The following is a 17,176-nucleotide window of genomic DNA, read 5'->3' on the forward strand; positions in this document are numbered from 1 at the left end:
AAAAATCTCTTAAGGTGGCTGAGTGGAATTTCAAATCTATTAGTATAGATTGAGTATATGTGTCAGTATTCCTGTGTTTAAATTTTAAAATTCTGATCTGTCATTCAAACAAATAAGTACGTATTTCAGATACTGAAATTTGAAAATGTACCTAACTTTTTCTAATATTATCGTATATGATCGTTTTTTACTTATGACAGGTCAGAGGAAACAAGTTCTTCACAGGATAGATCCCAGATAGTCAGATTTGAATGCTTTCAACTCACACTTTGGGACATGCTAATCTAAGATTTATGATTTTGAAGAATGGTATATAGTTATCTCTAACCTAGCTATCTTGCACCAGCTCCTGTTCAGTTACCTTCTTTTCCAGTCTCATGTAAAGCATGAACTCAGACAAATGGCTAAGGTAACTCAGAAAAATTATAGTTCATATTGAATGCTAGTATCTAATTTGAATTTTTGCTTGAATATTTGGAGTATATCCAATTTGTTTGTTCTTTTCCAAAATGTAGTAATTATATGTTTGCTCATTTGGCAGCATGGAATTTTAATAATGAATTCATAAGTGTCTCACTTTCTTCTGTAAACTGAGTGTATATCACTTTAGAGCATATTCTTTTTTTTCTTTTTTTTTTAGGAGGTCATTACAGGTGTAGAGGAACACAACTGATTTTTGCTTTTAATCTTAATCTCACTGAATTTCCTTTTTTTTTTTTTTTAATTTTTTGGCTGCTCCTGCGCAGCATGCAGGATCTTAGTTCTCTGACCAGGTATCCAGCCTGCACCCCCTGCAGTGGAAGTGCAGAGTCTTAACCACTGGACCGCCAGGGAAGTCCTAGAGCATATTCTTCTTAAAAGATTGTATTAAAATGCAGTTAATATCAAAAATCAATAGTTTTGCAAATGAGAAAATTTTTCCAAAATTTTAGGAAGTATTTTAAGGATAGATACTGTGTATTTTTAATTTTACTTCTTCCAGTTACTAAACTACTTTTTTTCCTTAAAACAACTTTTCTACTTTCTTTAAAACTTTCACACTGTTAAATATTTTAATTTTGGACGAGAAGTACATTCATTATATTTAAAGATTTGTTATTCAGTTGGAAAACTATTAAAATAACAATTGTGGTTTCTCATTAAATCAGAGAACCAAAGCATACAGAATGTTATTAGGAGAAAGTATATGTTTCAGGAAAAAACAGCCTTCTCCAAAAGACATATTTAGGGCTTTATAATACATTTAGTACATTGGGTGAAACACTGTGCTGAAACTGGCTTTATACTAATTGGATCATTAATGACAATGAAATGAGAAATAAGAAAATAATCTATTAGAACTATTAATAAAAGCTGACATTAAAAATCTTGAAATTTTTTGTTTCTGTTATGTAAAATTTTGCAAATATCAACAAAACGGACATTTTAGGAGCTGTTGAATTTTGAGTGATTTGTGGGCAGCAAAGTTTAAACATTAGGACCTCGAATTTTTCTAGGTCATTAGGATGCCAGTTTATCCTAATTAACTAAGTGGTACACTGCAAGTTTTTATGTCTTAAATTATAGTACGGTAATATTTAAATGATATCAAATTTTATTAGTTTCTTGAAAATTTTACCAGATCAGTAAATGCTTATCTCCTGGAGTAGTCTAGCTGCTGGCCACATCTGCCTGAGAAAAACCACAATATTGACTACTAAGCCTTCTCTTCTTCCACTCATTTTTGCTGTTTTACATTTATTTAAAATTTTTACTAATTTATTTAATTTTGTAGCCCCTCTTTATACAACAAACCTGGATCAGTAAATCCCAGATATTGGTACAGGGTTTCCCAAGAAATAAATGCCTAGACAGTTAATAGGCAGCTCATCTCACAGGGCCACTTGAATTAATTCCCAGAAAAGTCCTAAAGGAAGGAAGGAACAGACACCTGTATTTCTTTGACCTATGGAATCCAGTTCCATCTGAATTTTCTGTCACTTAATGGGGAATGCTGGCTCCATTGCCAGAGATTTGCCAAATAGCTAAATCTGAGAGCTGACTTTATGATGGATCAAATCTCTTTGAAAAATCTTAGACATTTTTGAATCTTTTCAGGATCTCTATTAACCATCCCCGGCCCCTTACCACACACATATAGAATCTTTAATTTGCTCAGTTTTAGCTCTGATTAATACTGTTCCATGTTCAGCTGTCCTATGACTGAAATAAAGTGATTTGGCGTTTTTTTTTCAATAATTACTCTGTGTGATGTGCTTTGTGTTAAACACCTCCTTAGAAGATTGTACAGATTATTAGTGGAATTAGGGAGGTAATATGAAGGAACGTTGCTATATAAACTTATCAATAATAGAATAAAATTATAATGAATGAAAGAGGCATTTCAAAGATGTAAAACTAAGGAATGTTTGAAGTGTTATTTAATAGAACAAATCATTAAAAATTTTACTAGTACTAAATTTCCGAATGTTACTAATTTTCTGAAAATTACACAAGACTTTTTTTCAAAGCATTCAGGAAGAAAATTGCTTATATAATAAAGGCCTAGTGCCCTTTTGTCTGCCTATTGCAAGTTCCTCTGTGACCCTTGTTTCTCATAAACATGTATCATCTATTTTTAAGAAGTCTCCTTATGTTTTACTTTTGAGTGCTTACATTTGTTTCAGATTCTTACATATTTATTAATAATTCCAGAGAAAGAAGGTCCAGAAAAGAAGAAAGCAAAAAAGGAAGCTGGAAATAAGAAGTCCACTCCAGTTAGCATTCTTTTTGGTTATCCACTCTCCGAGCGAAAGCAGATGGCACTTCTTATGCAGATGACAGCAAGAGACAACAGTCCAGGTGACACTTACCATCATCGAGTTCTTGTGTGTTCATAGTTTTCCTCACACTGTAGCTTTGTCTTGACAATTTTTTTTTATAATGACTGTCTTTGGACTTATTTTTACTTTATTTATTTATTTATTTTTGGCTGCGTTGGGTCTTCATTGCTGTGTGCAGGCTTTCTCTAGTTGCAGCGAGTGGAGGCTACTCTTTGTTGTGATGTGAGGCCTTCTCATTGTGGTGGCTTATCTTGCTGCAGAGCACGGGCTCTACGCACGCGGGCTTCAGTAGTTGTGGCTCACGGGCTCTAGAGTGCAGGCTCAGTAGTTGTGGCACATGGGCTTAGTTGCTCCACGGCATGTGAGATCTTCCCCGACCAGGGATTGAACCCATGTCCCCTGCATTGGCAGGCAGATTCTTAACCACTGCGCCACCAGGGAAGTCCTTGACAATTATTTTTAACTACTTTAAATGTTTATCCTTTCTTGGATTTAATCAGTTTCTTATAACATAAGTTTGCAATTTTACATTTACTTGTGCGACAATTGTTTATGTCTGTATCATCCACTAGATGAAAAGCTATACACGGGCAGGGACCTTTGCACTTAGTGGACATTCAGTGAATATTTGTCAACTAAAATGAGTACAGTTGACACCTGAACAACAGAGGTTTGAACTGAGTGGGTCCACATATATGCAGATTTTTTTCCATAGTAAATACTGTACTACTGCACAATCCGTGGTTGGTTGAATTTGCACATGCAGAACCGTGGATATGGAGGGCCAGCTGTAGGTTGCACACGGATTTTCAAATGTGAGGAGGGTGGGTGCCCCTAATCCCCGAGTTGTTCTGGGGTCAGCTGTAATTTAGAATTGGGTCAGTCAACATGAGAGATCTGTTGCAAAACTGTGTGTGCTTTTACCTTACTGCAGAAATTTTTACCCCAGTTTCTGTAAAGCTGCTTCTGGGTTTATAGCTTACTTTTCAGTTCATTAGCACACTGCTGTAAGCTGGTAATCTTATCACATACTTTTAGAAGAGTGTAATTCATGTTTTAGTGTTTAAGATCTGCTAAAATTTATTTTAAAAGGAAGAATATCTGCAGTATACTATGTAAATTTATTTCATATTTCATTTCACACTTCCAGTTAAGATGTTGTGCTACTTGTGTGTGTGTGTTTATTCAAGTAGTTTGCCCTCCAGAAATGATTAAAGATGGCTCACCAGCAGGATGAAAATGAAGAAGGAACAAACCAACTTGCTAACTTATTAAAAGGGGTTTAAAAAGTAGATAAAGCCCAGATAGCTGGACTGAGATAGTTATTACTACTGAGCATTGAATTTAGCTATGCATTCTGGTAGCTCACAACACAAAAATTTCAAGTTGTATAGTTCTCATTGACCAGTACAAGAAGAAAGTAAATCACTTTTCTCTAGAGAAAAAAAATTTTTTCTTTTGGCTCTGACTTCAAGGCGTCTTTTTATATAAGACTTTGGGTAACATAACAGCCTGTTGAAATGCATTGAAAAGGACACAGTTTTTCTAGTGAACTTTTCCAGTGTTAGCTCTTTTTTTAAAAAATGGGACAACTTGGTAAAATTCTTAGAGTTTCTATATGTCATAGTTTCCATTAAACATGAGTGTATCTATATCTTTCACTAATAAAAACACGTTAGGGCTTTCTGCTTTTTTAAGTAGGGCATGTTGTTTTGGTTATTCTTCTGCCTTTCCACCCACAACTGGGGAAAGAGTGTGGCCAAATTAAAGTTGTTTACAGTGTTAAACTTTAAATGTTTCTGTAAAATGTTGACTTTGAGTCGGACTTAATAGTTAGATGGGAAGACTTATTTTTTAAAGCTGTTTTTTTAATACTATGAACCTCTATCCATAGAGTAAATTAAAGAATTAATACAGTAAGGCAAAAAAGCTAAAGTCCTCCCTCATTTCCAATGATCTCCCCCCTTGAGAGGCGAGCACTATTAACAGTTTATTTTCTAGAAAATTTCTAGATATAAACATGCAAACATATATCTTTTGTTGCTGTTCATTTTTAAATATAAATAAGATTAATACTGTAATACTGTTCTGCATTTGATTCTCTTCATTTAAAGGGTACATCAGTCATCTTTATTAATATATGTAGAACTAGAGTGGAGAGCTTTTGAAATAACCTGTTTGCCATCTTATAGATATGCTTGGAGTTTAGGGTTCATTGTTTTATCCATTACATAATTCGTTTTCCATGTTTTTGTTTATTGTGATTGCCATTATGGATAGTACTACTGTTATTTTGTCTGTGTGTATATTATTTTGGAATGGCTAAGAAAATTTTATATGAATTAATTCCCTTCAAGTTGTTTGAATTTAAAAATGTCCTTTTGTTTTTAAGAAGTTCAACCACTAATTTTCTAAATAAATAACTTGACTATAAATATTATAATAAGAATCATGTATTCATTCAACACATATTGCATGAGTACACTGTGTACCAAGGAGTCTTCTAAGCAGCCGAGATACAGTGATGATTAGACAAGGTTCATGCTCTTCTGGAGTATACATTATAGAAATCCATAGATAGGAAACTGTTACTAACTGAATGTACTTTAAAATCCAAAAGGTAAATTTTAAACTTTTTCTTATTGAGAAAAGGATGATAATGCTTCAGTGCTCTAATCATGTCAGTTTGCAGGGAAATTATTATATGATGTCAGAAAATGATTTTCCATAGACTTTTTTCTCTTAGAGCTGTTGTTTCTTTTAAATAGTTGTAAATTTTCAGTTAATTATTAACACTGTACATATGTCTTGAATCCTTAATTGATTAAGAAACTAGTTTTTTGTTTTGTTTTTTCCCCAGTTCTGAAATGGGGAGTAGAGGACTTTGGGTGTCATCCAGTTTAACTTTCTTGTTTTTGAGAAAGAAACTGGAACAAAAATCAAAAGATAGGAATCAAAGCAAAGCACTTTTTTTCCCCTCTTTTATCACCCACTTTTTAAAGGCCTTTTTCTAGACTGTCCTTATTTCTCATAGATATTAAGCTTCATTTCATACTAAAATCATCTATGACCTTGATTTGCACCTAATAACAGAACTCCAGTAGTTTGAGTCAGAGGTGTAAACTCTAGCCTTCAATGTCATTTCATCTAGTTCTTGAAATAGTATCATAACATGCCATGAAGAACATGTTTTTTTGCAGTTTATCAAATTATTCATTAAGCAAACACTTTCAGGGTATATACTTGATATTTTATTATCATTTTAAACCAATTCTATAAATTGACAGAATGAAACATTTTTTTCTTAATTGGCTCCTGCAATATTTGATAACCCTAAAGGAAGATCTGCTACATGTAATTGGGTCAAATTATTAGTGTATCATCCAAGTCAAGTTTCAGGTTGTTTGGGTGAGAAGATATTCCCCCTGTTAGCACGTTACCTGTAAAAACCTTTAAATGAATATACAAAATATTTAGTCTAGAACTTTTGTTAACTTTTGTCTTTCTTATAGATTCCACACCAAATCATCCATCACAAACAACACCAGCCCAAAAGAAAACTCCCAGTTCTTCATCTCGACAGAAAGATAAAGTTAATAAAAGAAATGAACGTGGTGAAACTCCTTTACACATGGCAGCTATTCGAGGAGATGTAAAACAGGTCAAAGAATTAATAAGTTTAGGGGCAAATGTGAATGTGAAAGATTTTGCAGGTAAGACTTGTAGTTAAAGACTAATACTCAGGAACTAAAATTCTGAGTTTATCATCTAAACAGATGCTGGTTACAATTTAATCTATATTCTTCATTCCTCTTTCTGAAATGAAAGAGTTCTAAAAGTATACTTTAATATAAAACTATTTTGGAGTGTATACCTAAAACCCTGATCTCTGCTACAGTTCATTGTCAGTAATTACTCAAATATTTAAATATTAAATGTGCATTTTATTTGGCATATTACCATATAATTTTTTATCCAATTTAGGTTCTAGGTGAACCACAGTTAAATAATGTTTAGACCGTTTATTAGCTTGAGCACAAGGACTGTAAGAGAGTGGCAGTGTTGTTTCACACAGTAAAAGTATTGGGGAACAATGTAGAAATTCCCTTTAGTTTCACATACTACAGTACCCTACCCTCCCATCCCCCAGGTTCTTTCTTTTTCACAGAACTGTGGTTAACAATTTGGAGGCTGTCCTTTCTGTGCACTTGCAGGATCATATATACAATGAACATTTAGTTATATAGAGACTTTTTTTAAAAAAATCAAATCACCCTATCTGTGTCAGCCTATAGTTCTGCAATCTCTCCTTTTTACTAGTGTCGTACAGATATTTCTGTCGGTACATGTAGGTGGTTCTACTTCATTCATTTCAACAGCCACATAATAGTGTATAGAATAGATTCCGTGGACAGTACTTCAGTAACCCTCTTGTAGAAATATATTTGTGTATAGTTATGGAAGGACGATATTTCAGTAGAAAGGAAACTGCTAAATCAGAGGAGATGAATATTTAAAATTTTTTGAAAATCAGGCAAATGACCCTCCAAAAAATCTTTTATCAATTTACATTCCCATCAAGAGTATATGAAAGAGCCTTGGGTGGGGGGAAGAGATAAATTAGGAGTTTGGGATTAACATATACACATTACTATATATAAAATAGGTAAACAACAAGGACCTACTGTATAGCACAGGAAACTATATTCGATATCTTATAATATTGAAAGACCCTAACAAGCTTATTTTGCCTTTTTCTACTCTTTTTCCATAGTTGAGATGATTGTTCTAAATTATAGCAAGTTATTGGATAAGCTTAAATGTTTAGTACTTTTGTCAAATAATTTAGTCCCAATGGAAATAATATGATTGTGGATGAACTTTCTGTAAAATTAGTGGTTTTCTTAGGTACTTATTTCCAGTAACTTGTTCATCACTCCTTTTTCCTTCTGTACTGTGTGCATGTAGAATCAGTATGTCACACATGGTTATGTATCTAAAAAGCATATGTGTTGAATTAGTAGAAGTGAACCATATGTTCAATTAATATTGTAACTTTAGGTTGGACACCACTGCATGAAGCTTGCAATGTTGGATATTATGATGTTGCTAAGATACTTATAGCAGCTGGAGCAGATGTTAACACACAAGGATTAGATGACGACACTCCACTCCATGATTCTGCTAGTAGCGGGCACAGAGATGTGAGTATGACGGAAGGAGCAGTAATATACGTCTTCAAAATATAAATTTAATCCAGTCATTTAATTCACTTCTTAGTCATACGATCTTGTGTCATATTTCACTCATTGCATGATCAGCTTGTCTATATTATATTTTTTCTACCTTCTAATTGCTAATTCCTATCATAGATTTAGCATTTTCTTTTCATAAAACCTATTTAACTTGGTAATTAAACAACTTGGCAAATATTTAGTTAAAAGGCCATTCTACTGTCAGATAATTAGATGCAGCGGTTAAAGCAGATTGTACTTAAAATTTTACATTGTCATGATGCCTTTTTTTAAGACTTATTAATGATTCCTCTATATATAACATCTGTTGCTGAATTTTAGCTGACATTATTATTCAGATGCTTATGTATATAATAAGACATGATTTAAACGAACATGATTATATATGCTTGCAAATTTAATGGCATGTTTAATTTGCTTTGATGTAATATTATGAACCATGCTGGGTTTTAAATTCCATTTTCATTTTCAATCTCTGTCATGCTGACATCAAAGCCTAACCAGTCTTTGTTGTAATGTAGCTTATGTTTTAAGTGTGCTTAATGCTTAGCTCCATTACTATAACCTGCTTACAGCCAGAGCAGATCAACCTGGGGCACTATTAGCAATGGTTCTAAAGTAGGATTTTGTTTGTCACATAAGTAGTTTTTCTCTTTCACTTAATTTTAACTTCTATCAAAGAATACTTGTACATAGTTTAGAAAGTTGAAAAGTACTACTTAGCTTATAAAGATAACTACCTGCTCCCTCCCATCCCTCTGCACTTCCCAGTACCTTTAGCCAAAAGCAGCTCTTGTAGGTGTTTCTCCTAGTAGTTATCTCTTTATTTCTAACAAGATGGAAGCTATTTTGCTTTTTAATTCTTTTAGTCACTAGTTATTGACCCCCTGCAAAGGATTTTAATATATATTGCTGCTCAGAGACGCACAAATTTAATATAATTGTATTTTCTCTTGGATTTTTGTTTATTACCTTGGTTACTACACTGCCTTGTTCTGATTTTTCTTATTTAGTTTTCCATGTATCTATTTCTGTACTTCCTTACTCTCTCTGACATAACTCTAAAATGCCCCTGAATAAGGTCAAACACATTGATCAGTTTATTATGTTTGAGAATATCCTTGTATACAAGATATCTTGTATCCTACTTTAATTGGGACTAGCTTCTCTCTAGATCTGTAGCATAGATGCTGTCTAGGGATTTGTTTTTGCCATTAATTTCATGTGAGATTCTCAGTCTCTTCATGAGATTTCCAGTCTCTGGCAGGAGTGGTTGTGAACCACATTACATTAACTTCTCACAGCAATATTTGTGTGTTTTCATTATGGGATAAGAAGTGTTGTAAATGCTTTCTTTATACGTATTAATTTTTTAAAAATATTTATTTATTTATGTTGGCTGTGCTGGGTCTTAGTTGCGGCACGCAGGATCTTTGTTGCAGCACGGGAGATCTTCGTTGTGGCATGTGGACTTCTTAGTTGTGACATGCAGACTCTTAGTTGCAGCATGCGGGCTTCTTAGTTGCGGCGTGTGGGCTTCTTAGTTGTGGCATGAGAACTCATATTAGTTGTGGCATGCATGCAGGATCTAGTTCCCCCACCAGGGATCGAACCCAGGCCCCCTACGCTGGGAGCACAGAGTCTTACCCACTGGACCACCAGGGAAGTCCCAGTATTATTTTAATCATCACAGTAAATGAATAACCTTCTGGTGTTTCTTGTTGAAACTGTATGACCCATTGCATTCCAGTACCCTCAGCTTCTCCCAGAACATGGAGAAACAAAGACACAGGAGACACAAAGACAAAGACAAAGACGCACTGGTCTAAGACATTCCCAAGTTTATTAAACTGATATGAGTTCAAATTAAGGGACTAAAAAGGATAAATATCAGTGTTTTTTAAGACAAAGTGAGGTAATAATTCATTAATCTGGAAGAGTTGTTATTCAGTACACTGTCTCTCCTCTCTAGTGAATAACGTAAAAGGATTTTGGTCATCTCATACCTTTGTGCTGGAAAATTCCCTTTTTTTTCTCTGCCTTATTTTCTTTTTTGACACAAAAATTTCAGTGTCGTGGTACCTGTTTTTTAAGAGCCACTTTAGTTGAGAAAAAAAATGGAATTTGGAGTGAAGATAGATACGAATTCAATTCTGGCCTGGCCAGTTTCCCAAATGAGTGATCTCAAGTTACTTTTTTCCTCTCAACTTCCATTTTCTCATCTTTAAATCACATAATAAATAATACCTGTCTAAAAGGGATATTTTGAAGGAAAAAAACGACGCTGTGCACATAAACATACCTTGAAATCTAAAATGTTATAGAAATGTCAGAGGTCAAAGATTAAAAGGCAACTTTTATATTGCTATTTTTCAAATATACTCAGATATTTCGGAAATTAAAGATGCCATTTTTCTCATTTAAATCTTTCTATAAGGTATTTTTCATAATTCTCAAGTTACAATTTTGAAGAAAAATGTAGCCTATAACATTATTTTTCCTAAACTGATCCTTGCTTACCATCATTCCAGTCTTTTTTGCTCCTTTGACAATTCATACATACCTATGTGATAGCACTTACTATATTATTTTTTACTCATGTGCATGTCTGTTTTCTTCATTGAATTTTGAGTCCCATGCATACCTGATTTATGTTCTGGCTGTGCTATTATAAATACTGTACTTACTGCCCTTTTTTTAAAAGCATTATTGATAGTTTATCAAGCATGAATAGTTTTTCTTTAAATGTTGCATAAAAAGATTTCCTGATTTCTAAATGTAATGTTAAAGAACTGTGCCTTATGAGTAAGACATGTTTCTATGAATACAAGTTTCTAAATATGCACATTGCTGCAAAATATTTCCAGAAGCTGACCTTTGAGCTCATGTACTTACAAAGACTCAAACACTATTTCCAGTCTCCTTCCAGGAGGAGACTGACATGCTATTTTCAAGAGATCTTTGCTTTTCCTCCTACCAACATGCCTAGGATAGTAGGAGTCACAATTCAGAGCTGTTGAGGGTTATTTTCTCCTTGTTCTTTTACTTGTCCTCAAGGAGGAGGAGGGAAATGAGATATACCAAAACCCATTGGTATATATTTGTACCATATATTATGAGTCTCCTCCAAAGAATTAGATTTCTTTCACTCAGTAACACGCATGACAACTTCAGCCATCCATAAAACATTTCTAAGGTAGGAGAAAAAGTTCTGTTCTAAATTGTTTCGAGTAAGAGAGGATTAACATAGCTTACTAAGAACCTAATCTTTGGCCTACCTTTCACAAATGTATATTACTTCATAATATACATTCTTATAATAGCCCTATTCTTAGTTCTATTTTAGATACTACCTATGTTTATTTTCTTCTTGTCTCATCATTTTTACTTCTAATTTGCTGTCTATGTTTTGGGATTTTTTTTTTTAATTAATTAATTTATTTATTTTGACTGTGCCGGGTCTTAGTTGAGGCACGCAGGATCTTCATTGCAGCATGTTTAGTTGCAGCATGTGGGATCTTTAGTTGTGGCATGAGGACTTAGTTGAAGCATACGAACTCGTAGTTGTGGCATGCATGTGGGGTCTAGTTCCCTGACTAGGGATTGAACCCAGATCCCCTGCACTGGGAGCACGGAGTCTTACCCACTGGACCACCAGGGAAGTCCTGCTGCCTGCTCGTTTTAAGCAACTTTAAGTTACTTTAAATTCTTTTTAGAATAAATAATTTTTTGCATATGAGAATGAACTGTAAAGTATTGGTTATTTAGGTTAGGGTTATTGTAGCATGTTTGAATGAATGAACTGTCTAATCATAGGAATAAATTTTTTAAAAATATTTATTTATTTATTTTTGGCTGCATCGGGTCTTAGTTGCAGCACATGGGATCTTTCATTGTGGCACGTGGGCTTCTCTCTAGTTGTGGCATGCGGGCTCAGTAGTTGCGGCACACGGGCTCTCTAGTTGTGGCGTGTGGGCTCCAGAGCATATGGGCTCTGTTGCAGCACGCAGGCTTAGTTGCCCTGTGGCATATGGGATCTTAGTTCCCCGACCAGGGATTGAACCCTCGCCCCCTGCATTGGAAGGCGGATTCTTAACCTCCTTAACTGGACCACCAGGGAAGTCCCAGGAATAAATATTTTTTTGATTATTTCCTGACAGGTATAGAAAGCGTTCAGTAGTATCAAGATCCTTCCGTTTTCTCATTCTAAGACTCTAACAGAAGGAAATAAGCCTAAAAATGGGGGAAAAAATTTCAACTTATAAAGGTGTTCACTATAGCATTATTTATAATAACTAAAAGTCTTAAACTTCAGTTACCTTCTCAAACCCCTAAAAGGGGAGATTTTAAAGGACACAGTCCCACAAGGATAAAGAACAGAAGAAACAAGAAAACCAATATTTTGGGAGATAGAAATTTGAGGAATGAGTGGTGACTACATAGAACAGGGTTTGGCAAACTTTCTGTAGAGGGCCAGATAGTAAATATTGTGGGCTTTGCAACCACATGCCACCTCCACTGACCCTCCTCCCTTCTCCCTCTCTCTCTGCTTCCTGTTTCCTCCGATGTATTTCTCCTTTATCAATTCTTTTTAAAGTATTTTGTAAGAATATAAAAACTATTCTTAGTCAGCAGACCAGATCTGGCCTACAGACCAAATTTACCAGCTCCTGATTTTAAAAATCCAAGAAAGTTGAAACCAAAGCCATTTCAATACAGAATCCCAGAAAAACTGAAGCTCAGCAGTTGATGGCTGGGTTCATCTGGAGGTGCCCATTGAATAAGACTGAAAATAAGAGGATTGAATCGAGCTGGTTTTTTACCCTTATTCCCTTCCTAACCCTTCACAACTAGATGACGGCGCATTTCTCTGGCAGATGATTGGAGGTTTATTTCCTGACAAGTGTAAACCATACTGTCTGGACTGACATACCACAAGAATAGTTGGGAGTAAGGATTAAATGTAAGCTAATTAAGTAAAACATACTGAACATTAAGACCTCAGTCAACCAGAATGCTGACAGTAAGGCTTATGGTTCTAGGGCAGGAATTGAAAGATTTCTCAATAGAAAAGTGAACTAGCCAAGAGGGGGTTCTGATGAAATGGCCTAGTCATATCACACTAGCACAGGGTCCATCTGTCAATAGATCCTACCTATGCCTAAAAAACTTTCAGCAAGTCTTTTAGTGCCTTACTCTTTTTTTTTTTTTAATTTATTTTTTGGCTGCGTTGGGTCTTCATTGCTGCACATGGGCTTTCTCTAGTTGGGGCGAGTGGGGACTACTCTTCATTGCGGTGAGTGGGCTTCTCATTGCGGTGGCTTCTTTGTTGTGGAGCACGGGCTCTAGGCGCATGGGCTCAGTACTTGTGGCTCACGTGCTCTAGAGCGCAGGCTCAGTACTTGTGGCACACAGGCTTAGCTGTTCCGCGGCACGTGGGATCTTCCCGGACCAGGGCTTGAACCTGTGTCCCCTGCATTGGCAGGCAAACTCCCAACCACTGTGCCACCAGGGAATTCCCGAGTACCTTACTCTTAAATATAGACACCCAGTGATCACCTGACCTTTGAGAAAGGTCTCTAATATGGAAGGCAAAGAGCAGAACAAGCAAATAGAAAAGTAGAAACGTGGAGGACATGATAAGGCCAAGAGGAACTTCAAAAAAAAAAAAAAATGAAAGAAACACATTACCTTCCCCAAAGAGATGAGAGTTTCTTGTAGCCATGAAACAAAAACTGAAGGATTGCTAAATAAGGAACAGTTAACAAATTTAAAAATAAAAACAAAAAAAGGTCTTGGAAATTAATAATATGGTAGCAGAAATGAAAAATGGGAGTATGGAGGGTTAAAGATAAAGTTGAGGAAATCTCCCAGAGACTAGGAAACAAAAGACAAAGGTGGAGGAAGGGAAATGAGAAAAAAGAAGATTAATTCAGGAGATCCAGTATTATCTTAACAAGAGTTCTTAGAAGACAGAACAGTGAAAACATAGGGCATTATCAAATAAATAAATCCAGGAATTTTCTCAGAACTGAAGGAACGTGGATCTTCAGATTGAAAGAGCAGTTGAATGCTCATCAGCACAATGGATGTTAAAAGACCAAGATCAAAATTCATTATCCTGGGATTTCAGAACAATAGAGGCAAAGAATGTCCTCAAGCTTACAGAGAGAAAAAGCAAGTTCCATATAAAAGTAAAAAATCAGAATGGCATCAGACTTCGATAACAACACTAGAATCTAGACGATAATGGTGATGCCTTCAAAACTGGAGGGAAAGTTACTCTATATCAAGAGTAAATATTAATCAAGTGAGGATAGAATAAAGGTATTTTCTGACGTGGAAAAATCTCAGAATATTTACTGTTTCTTAGGAATCTCCTGGAGGTGGTGTTTCAACAAAATGAGGAAGTGAACCAAAAAAGAAGATAAAAGGTCTAAAGAATTCACAGAATTGAGGGAAGGCTATTTCTAGGATGATAGGATAAACGGAGACGTCAAGATGACAACTGGGAAGCAAATCTAGACAGCAACCAGTCCATTTTAGAGCAAGTTAGAAGGCTTGGAGAAAGGAGTTTAACAAAAAAATGGTGGTATATTGAATTGAAGAGATCTGTACTTGTAGCAGAATGGGGGATGAATTAAAGATGAGTATGTAGAAAACCGAGTAAGTGAAAAGTCAAGATAATTAACTCTCTGGGATAAAATAAACTTGTGTAAGAATGGAAATTTTGTCATGGTGTACTACTTGGTTCAACATTTACATTAATCATAATGACACACAAAAAATAATACGTCTATCTTGGAAAGTTAGGAGGAGGGGGAAGTGGATGTGTATGGGAGAGGGATGGAGTTGGTAAAAGAGAGCTGAATTGTGTTTTCCATTATAAGACAATAGGCAGTGCCTAAAACCGAAAAATATGGAAGCAGCACGCTATGTTACTTAAGTATATGGACATAAATATCAGGGACGATTGTTCTTCACCAGCAGCCTTGAAAAGCTGTTTGATCTTTTAAAATCATAAACATGTAATTTGATAAAAATTAGTAAACAAAAAGGGAAATTAAATATTAACAGTTGAGATCATGCGTAATTTGTTTTCTTTATACATTCTTACATTTCAAGTATTCTGTGTTGATGGTTTATTCTTTGATAGTCTAGAAAAGATTTTTCATTATTTAATTCATTGTGAATCTTTATTATTCTTAAATACTTTCATTTGTTAGAAGTTCCTAATTTATAGCATCCTGTTTAATATTGCTTCTTTAAAAAGACATGATACATTTCCTCAGTACCAGAAAACACCATAGTTTCGTGTTAGGAATACAGAGACGAATAAAGATCTCACATGAAGTTTATGGTCTAGGACAAGGGGAGAAATGTGTTAATAAATTATAGTATAGATTTACCTATGATAGAACACACTCATGTCACTGGAAGTAGAAGCTCAAAACAAGAGGAGATGTTAGGGAAGCAGAATTAATAATACTTGGCCACCTACTTGACGTAGAGTATGAGTGAAAAATGAGAATGTGATGACTCCCCACTTTCTGGTTTCAGTGACTGGGTATGCTTTGGTTCCAGTCACTGAGAATGGAAACAAATAAAAGATAAGGGTGCACGTTTAATGAACTCTGGGACCTATTGGTTTCAGCTTTTGTATTGAAATACAGTATATCCAAAGAATATTTGGGTATTTGATTTTGAAGGTCAAGAAGGCTGAGAAAGAGCAAGCACGAGAATGAAAATGAACGAGTGGATTGCATAATCGTCATCGCATTCAGAGTGGGTGAGCTCTCCAGGGAGATGATGTAGACCAGAGCATGAATCAAGTGAATCAAGGACAGAGCCCTAGGGAAACAATGTATGGCTCAGATATTTACAGATCTTAGGAGACTCATTTCATTGGACTGACGGTAACATAATTGTAGGTAGAAGAGTGAAGGGCCAATAAGAAAAAAGTAGTCAAGGCCCCAAGGGTAAACATCTTTTCAGGAACTTGACTGTAAAGGAAAGAAGAGAGATTTAGCTAGAGGAGGAGAGTATAGGTTTGAGCAGTTGCTTTTTTTAACCTGTGTTTCATTTCTTTATTGCCATTATTGTTTTAAGGCAAAAGAGACATGAACTGGAAAGATTGGCTTCTAGAAAGGAGCCAATCGAAAAAGAGGTAAGAAATATAGAAAGGAAGAGGAATAAGGAGCAACAAACAAATGAAATGATGACTAACCAGTCGCATCTTGGTTTGTGGAGCCCAAAGCTTATGAAATTTGTGAGGGCAGGGTTCTTTAAGAAATGAATAAAAAATTAGATATAGGGCCATGTAAGGGGAGCATGAAAATGAGATGCCTTGAAGTTTAAGCTTTAGTAGTTTTAAGTAAACCCATGTCAGTTAGCGATAGTTTAAATCCCAGAGTGATGGGGAACAGGTGGTTAAGAGCCTTGGTAGCGATGGTAGCCTGAAACAGAGGGGAGATACTTCTTTTGAGACTTCCTGTAGCCTGTACATTCCAGGAGGCCAGGGAGCTTTTTACTCTTGTTCACTGATTTATCTGAAGAACTTGGAGCAGTGCTTGTCAATAGGTACTCAGTAAATATTTGTCAAGTGTATGATGAAACAGGAAGAAAAACAATGAGATTCAGCGCTAAAATAGCCCAGCTTAAATTCTGAGGAGCAGATTTCTTTGTAGTAGATAACGATCAGAAGGGGGATGGCGATGAAAATGGAACTTGAGAGTAATTATGATTTAGAATAAACACTGAGGAATGGAGGCAGAGGAGATGAAGCAGGAGGATATTATGGGTGTGGTCAAGAGGAAAATGGTTGAAATAACACAGCCTACGAAAGGACTGAGTCTTCCTGCTGTTTGATGTTGCAGATAGTGAAACTGCTGCTTCGTCACGGTGGAAATCCATTTCAAGCTAATAAACACGGGGAGCGTCCAGTGGATGTAGCAGAAACAGAGGAGTTGGAATTGCTGCTAAAAAGAGAGGTGCCTTTATCTGATGATGATGAGAGTTACACAGGTTTGTTCCACATAATCTGCACTCACCTGTTCGACACGATATTTAGTAGAATACTCTCCTGCTTTATAATACCTA

The 17,176-nt window shown here is 35.4% G+C and overlaps 1 protein-coding gene across 8 annotated transcripts in view; it reads left to right on the top strand.

Moving 5' to 3' along the window:
• ANKRD12 (ankyrin repeat domain 12) overlaps nucleotides 1–17,176 on the top strand; it is a 113,591-nt gene that overhangs the window by 51,625 nt on the left and 44,790 nt on the right. For all 8 annotated transcript variants that reach the window (XR_003793602.1, XR_003793601.1, XM_029223190.1 and 5 more), the window contains 4 exons: nucleotides 2,695–2,841; nucleotides 6,335–6,535; nucleotides 7,884–8,026; nucleotides 16,954–17,101. Coding sequence is in view for 6 of the 8 variants with exons in the window: in XM_029223190.1 (XP_029079023.1) it covers nucleotides 2,695–2,841; nucleotides 6,335–6,535; nucleotides 7,884–8,026; nucleotides 16,954–17,101 (639 nt within the window). In the remaining 2 variants the exon portion in view is untranslated. The remainder of the gene's footprint in view (nucleotides 1–2,694; nucleotides 2,842–6,334; nucleotides 6,536–7,883; nucleotides 8,027–16,953; nucleotides 17,102–17,176) is intronic.

Source organism: Monodon monoceros, unplaced genomic scaffold, assembly GCF_005190385.1.
Source record: "Monodon monoceros isolate NGI ecotype Baffin Bay Population unplaced genomic scaffold, NGI_Narwhal_1 Super_Scaffold_1, whole genome shotgun sequence".
Taxonomy (NCBI): Eukaryota; Metazoa; Chordata; class Mammalia; order Artiodactyla; family Monodontidae; genus Monodon; species Monodon monoceros.